The sequence below is a fragment of the Aptenodytes forsteri genome, unplaced genomic scaffold, assembly GCF_000699145.1.
Source record: "Aptenodytes forsteri isolate BGI_AS27 unplaced genomic scaffold, ASM69914v1 Scaffold284, whole genome shotgun sequence".
Lineage (NCBI taxonomy): Eukaryota > Metazoa > Chordata > Aves > Sphenisciformes > Spheniscidae > Aptenodytes > Aptenodytes forsteri.
In genome coordinates, this window is record NW_008794445.1 from 5,492,557 (window position 1) to 5,499,229 (window position 6,673).

The 6,673-nt window shown below is 43.9% G+C and overlaps 1 protein-coding gene across 1 annotated transcript; it reads left to right on the forward strand.

The window, feature by feature from the left end:
* The first annotated feature begins 5,371 nt into the window (after positions 1-5,371).
* Positions 5,372-5,795, forward strand: LOC103907831 (histone H2B 1/2/3/4/6). The gene has a single exon (XM_009290070.2). It carries the CDS (start codon positions 5,402-5,404, stop codon positions 5,780-5,782), a length of 381 nt encoding a protein of 126 aa, XP_009288345.1. The 5' UTR covers positions 5,372-5,401; the 3' UTR covers positions 5,783-5,795.
* The last annotated feature ends 878 nt before the right edge of the window (positions 5,796-6,673 follow it).

Consider the following 6,673-nt stretch of genomic DNA (forward strand, 5'->3'; position numbering starts at 1 on the left):
GAGTAACGTTATTAATCTACTTTTTTTTTTTTTCCGTGAGGACGACACGTTCCTTTTTTTGTAGAGAGTTATGTCAGTTGCATGTCCCAGGTCTGTAACTGCGTGATCACGCGGCTTTTTTGTGTTTATGGGACTGAAGTGCTGATGAAGAAACTGATTTGTTTATCTTGTTAATGTACCCATGGAAAAAATCTAGATTGCTTCAGGTGCTTTTAAAAATTTGGCATGGGTTTTTCAATTTCATGCTCTTACTCTTTATTGATACATAATATCTTCAAGTATTCCTTTTACTTTTTTTTCTTCACATAGTTTTACTTTTTGGACACAAAACAATATTTTTATAAACTGTAGTTCTACATCGGCACTCAGGGTAAAGAAAACATCATTTTAATGAGTAGACTCATCTTTAGAAATCTCAAGTTTCCAAATGCCATTTACTTCAGAAAATACATGGCAACTTCCTCTCCCCCCTTTATCCTTTCCTTTAATCTTTTAGCTTTTTCAGTACAGTTATTTTATGCTGTAGAAATGTGACCCATATATTTGCTGTTTCTCTAGGTAGTTCTAAGGTCTTCAGATGATGGTTACAGTCAGCAATTTACAAAACTAGAAAACTTGCAGCTATAGATGGCAAGGTAGGCAACGTATAATACAATTATATTTAATATTTCAGTCTTGACATCTAAAAGTTCTACATAACCCCAGTACAGTTATTTTATGCTGTAGAAATGTGACCCATATATTTGCTGTTTCTCTAGGTAGTTCTAAGGTCTTCAGATGATGGTTACAGTCAGCAATTTACAAAACTAGAAAACTTGCAGCTATAGATGGCAAGGTAGGCAACGTATAATACAATTATATTTAATATTTCAGTCTTGACATCTAAAAGTTCTACATAACCCATAACCTTAAACCAGACTTCTCAAATGTGATTCTAAGGTGCATCATGCACTTCAGAAATTTTCCAAAATAATCACAACCACTAGATAGCTGTGCCTCATCATCAATATATTTGTAATAACACCTAATGCTATGAGCTAAGTGACTTCTGTTGATGATCTAGTTGTTCTGTAACTTTCCATGGGACTTCTCCTTGGTTCTTTTCTCTGTATCACCACAGTGGAATACACTGAACTAAAATTAAATGATGTTCAGAAACCAATCTAAACCTCCAATACTTATCCTACTACTCTTAAAAGTCTATCTTTTTGTCTCTGCTTCTTTTCTCTGGTTAATGTTTTTTGTTTGTTTGCTTTTCAGGAGCTTTTGGCATTGCCAAGGTGTACTCTGTACGCCCAAGATAATACGCGGGTGTCTGACTTTCCCTCATCCGATAAGTGGTCCTCCAGGATTTCTGGTTGAAGATGCTGCAGAAGGTGGGATAATTAGAGCCAAGACACTACTCAAAAATTCCATATTTTTTTTTCTTGAAGCCCATTTAGGCATAAGCACAGACAGAAAAGTATTATCTGTCTGACTTGAGATTTCAGAATAAGAAAGAGCATTTTCCAGAAAAAATCTATGCAGAGCTCACCCAGGAGCTGTAGTGGCAAAACACTAACAGCAGATTTGCCTTTATGTCTTTCCGTTGCCTCCTAGAAACTTCCAGCTGGAGCAGTTACCTGACCAGGAGAAAGCTGACAGCCTGTAGCACAACGTGTTCACCTGGAGGAAATACACCAGCCAGGAGAAAAAGACAGTCCTGCGGTTCATACTCTTTGGTAACATGCAATAGGCTGGTGACTCCTTCAAACTCTGATGTCCTTGAGTTGTTCTGGAGCTGTTCTTGAAGCCTTTTCTATGTTCCCTCCCATCAGACTTAGGTTTCCTGACTCTGAAGGATTATTTCTTTTGGATGCTCCACAGCCTTAGTCAGTCACTGGAAACTCCATTGTGATTGAAGTGGGATGGATGATGAGTGACTGGATGTTAACAAGTTCCCATTCATTTCCTTTTGTGAACTGTGAACTTTAGTGAACTTTTTTAGACTGTTGAGAGAAATATGGATGTCTAGATTCCTTTTCCATATATCCTGTCTAAACAGTGCAATGAACTCAGCTCTTCTGCCATCATTGATAAGGTTTCCACAATCAGTTCTTTCCAAGAACTTGAATTGCCTTTATAAATATCTTCTAACCCTCTCCCTACTCCCCTCCCCAGTTATTTTGCTTTCAGCACTCTCCAGTTGTACCTCCTTGTGAAGGGGCAGCACGCACAACCACACTACACCAGGAATGACTGGCCTTCAGTTATTATTTAGCTGTTGTTTGGTGTGGGGGTGTGGGGGGTGTTTTGTTTTGTTTTAACAGATTTTTTTAGCTGGAAGGTTAAAACCAAGCAGTAGTTGTTCAGTTCACAGTAGCCACCTTTCCTCAGTTGAGGCTCTAACCTGGATTTCTTTCTACTCTGTAGCTGATCTTTAGAAAACTTGTTGGAACTGAGAATCTGAGACCTGGATCAACTGTCATTTTTGTTGGAACTGATCGACAGACTTAAAAGGATTAAGATGGGGAGTGGGATGTTTGCAGAAGCTGGGGGTTTTTTTGGAGGGGGGGTGTCTTCTGTTTTTAATGCCTCTGCTTTCTGGACCTATGCACTTTACATTGCTGAGATTGCCCTGTGTTATTCTACATTTTGTCTTTCAGAGCAGTGTAACAAGAGCAACAAACTTCATCTGCTGTTGTGGAGACAAAACTGGAGATCCTACACTACATTGTCCTGGAGTGGCATGTCAAGGCATGGACCTTCACAGATGTTCATGAGGACTCCCGTTACCAGGCAGAGATGTTCTCGGTGAACTGCTTTTCCAGGTGGTGTGACTTAACCTGGCAGGCCGCTAAACACCACAGAGCTGTTCACTCACTCCCCCCCAGTGGGATGGGGGAGAGAATCAGAAAAAAGGTAAAACTCAAGGGTTGAGATAAAGACAATTTAATAGGACAGAAAAGGAAGGGAAAATAATAATAATAATGATAAAAGATTATACAAAACAAGTGATGCACAATGCAATTGCTCACCACCCGCTGACCAATGACCAGCCAGTTGCTCAGCAGCGGCCACGCCTCCCCTGGCCAACTCCCCCCAGTTTTTATACTGAGTATGACATCATATGGTAAGGAATATCCCTTTGGCCAGTTTGGGTCAACTGTCCTGGCTGTGCCCCCTCCCAGCTTCTTGTGCACCTCCAGCCTCCTCGCTGGTAGGGCAGTATGAGAAGTCTTTGACTTAGTTTAAGCACTGCTGAGCAACAACCAAAACATCAGTGTGTCATCAACATTATTCTCATCCTAAATCCAAAACACAGCACTACTATACTAGCTACTAGGAGGAAAATTTACTCTATCCCAGCTGAAACCAGGACACCAGGTAATGTTTATGCCAAAAGAAAGTCATCAGGTTCACAGCATATGTGAGGAGTTAAATGTTTAGAGATGGGCCACTCTGGCTTCTCTTTTTGCTTTGCTGAAAAAGAGAGAACTACTTTTCTTCTCTTGAAGAGGCAGATACAGCTCCCTCTTGCCTTACCAGATTTTCTCCAAGCTGATCGAGCTGCTAAAGGCAGCTGGGGGGGAAGCAGAGCAAATGGAGATGGATGAGCACCTATCCCATCCCTGTTCCTGATGAGAGGGAGCAGGGCTGGGGGGGTGGACAGTAAACCAGAGAGCCACAGCATCACAGAGGCAGCACGAAGCTGCTCTCCTCAACATGGGTGGCTGCTTTTGTCCCCCCAGTTTAGGTATTAAGCACAGCAGAAGCACGTGCAAGCAAGCCTTACTGGGAAGGAGAAAGGTCCCGCTCTTTCCTTGTCTGGCTCCCTTTCCTCAGACAGCACTGTTTTGGACGTAGGATGGAAATCTCTGTGCATCTGGAATTCTGCCCAGCAGGGTAAAAGGAAAAAAAGCAGAAGCGAAACCAGCCTGGTAAGATGATCGATCCTTTTATTGCTTGCACCAGTATCCAGAATCTCTCTCTGTCCCTACAAATCTCCTTGAACAATTTGTTTTGTTGTGATTTTAGCAGTCTCACCCACCTCAAGTGACATTTACCTGTGCCAGACAGGTTTCTTCTATAGGCCCATGCCATCCTCTGATACCAACAAAGTCTAGACTTTGAATGGCCCTTAAGGGTTCCAAAAGGAAATAGCATCATTATAGCACTGGCTATATGATACCAAGTTATCCAGTCCTAGTGTCATTCAACAACAAATTAACTTGATCCCTTTAAAAGTGGATCATAGTGCTCTCATTTACCAATGAATGAATTTATAATTGTAATTTATAATGTGGCCACAGAGAATTTTAATTAAAAAAAAAAATCATGATTGGCCCTTCTCTAAACTTACAGGTTAATACTATATTAAAGAACACTTCCTCTATCATATATTTAAAAAAAACACCAACAAAACTACATCAGAATTCTTAATACCATTAAATCATGTTAGACTGTTTAAACAATTGTATTTTCTTCTTGAACAATTAAGTCAACGTAACAAGAAAACAGCCAAAATTTCTGTTTCACAGTACATTAAAAATTCAGTTTTAATCCACAACTCATTTTTATTACCAGGAATGTCTTGCTTTGACTTAAACAAATTCATCCAATATTTATTACATCCCAAAAGAAGTCCACATTCTTTCAACTTACACATTAAATCAGAACTTCCACCTCATTTAAAGTCCTGAAAAACAAGCCATGTTCTGTGGGCCAGAAGAATTAATTTCAAACACAATTAACAAAGCTCAGTATTCCAGAGCCTCTGTATCTTTTCTGGTTGTATTTTTTCCCTTTTACGTGTAACTTGTGGCTGGGGGGGGAGGAGGGTCATATAATAAAAATGTAAGGTGTAACAAAGCTCAGTATTCCAGAGCCTCTGTATCTTTTCTGGTTGTATTTTTTCCCTTTTACGTGTAACTTGTGGCTGTGTTACGAATAGGCTATTACATGAAGTATGCAGGTATACCTTTTTGAAGGGGAAAGAGTAGCAAAAGCCCCTGCAATTTTCTCTTCCCCCCCCCGGAGGAATTGCCGACGACTACGCTGTGTGCGTACAAACCCGCCCGAGCAGGCCGCTGCAGGAGACACGCGAGCCCGGATGCTCCGGGGTGACCCCGGGGGCAGGGCGGGGCCAGGCAGCAGAGGACCAGCTTCGCCACCGAGCCGTGCGATTGAAAGAGCTTATTGTGATTGGCTGATGGGATTCGAATTAGTAACCAATACTGGCGTGGGATTTAAAAAGGACCAATTACAAAGCCGTTCTCACCTCAAGAGACGTCACTGGCTCCCTTATCCAATAGAAGCGCTGATAGCTGAGGCCAGCGATTTGCATAAGGCCCCTATAAATACGGGAGTAATCGTATTATCGAGTACTCGGGTGCTCCAGAGCAACGAGGCTGTTTTCGCGATGCCCGAGCCGGCCAAGTCCGCCCCCGCGCCCAAGAAGGGCTCCAAGAAAGCCGTGACCAAGACGCAGAAGAAGGGCGACAAGAAGCGCAAGAAGAGCCGCAAGGAGAGCTACTCGATCTACGTGTACAAGGTGCTGAAGCAGGTGCACCCCGACACGGGCATCTCGTCCAAGGCCATGGGCATCATGAACTCCTTCGTCAACGACATCTTCGAGCGCATCGCCGGCGAGGCCTCGCGCCTGGCGCACTACAACAAGCGCTCCACCATCACCTCGCGGGAGATCCAGACGGCCGTGCGGCTCCTGCTGCCCGGCGAGCGGGACAAGCACGCCGTCTCCGAGGGCACCAAGGCCGTCACCAAGTACACCAGCTCCAAGTAGGGCGTCTCGGATCGTCACTATTTTTCTTGGGAGGTACGTAAACAGCCTGTTGATTTGCATGTCACTAGAAAGTTAAGTACTGGTCTCTTTAGGTAGCTGAAATGTAGTTGCTTAATTCTGAAGCACGGAGGGCTCTGGGTGTAACGGCCTGTGCTCGGCATAGAGGGTTATACCTGGCTGTTTTAACGTTTAAAAATGAGTAGGTGCTATTAGCTCTGGTCTCGAACGTGGCTAAAAAGCAGCAGCAACTTTGTCCTAGCGTTTTACCAGCTCCGTTTTCAGAACTCGCAAGTCCTGCGGGGGGAGGGTAGGTTGTCTTTTACTTCTAAAGATTTGAATTCTTCTTACTTGATAGGTCCGGTAGAAAATCCTAGATGCTATTAAAAACTCGCTTTCTGTGCACTGTACCTGTGAAATAAAAAAGAATTTCTGCCTCTTTCGGTGACTAAAGTATTCTGAAAGCAGTTTCTGAGGCAAGCCTTCCAGGCGTGTTTGTAGCTTCATTTCTTTTTTTCTCATACGTTCCAGCGCGGCCTCCACCACCACTACCGCTCTTCTCAGCGAAGTAGCTGTCCGTACTCGATTAGGCAATAGGGAAAGGTTTTTCTTTACGAAGCGTTTTACGGTTTAAAACACCGATGCCCAAACTTGTGCAGGAGTTGGGGTTTTTTTGTTGTTGGTTTGGTTTGGGCGGGGAGCGTCAGAGCTTGGAGCCACGGCTCTCCCCGCCCCGCCGCGCCGGGCCAAGTTCCGTCCGCGGAAGCTGCGCTGCCGGAGAGAGGAGAGAGCTGCGGGGCAACGGCAGAGCCGGGGCACGGCGCACACATTTCCCCATCCCTGACCGATACCCGGCCCCGGAGCCCGTGAGAAGGGGGAAGGGGGGCCGATGCG

Bases quoted from the DNA above. Each gene is read 5' to 3' on its own strand.
- LOC103907831 (XM_009290070.2), top strand. From the start codon at position 5,402: ATGCCCGAGCCGGCCAAGTCCGCCCCCGCGCCCAAGAAGGGCTCCAAG.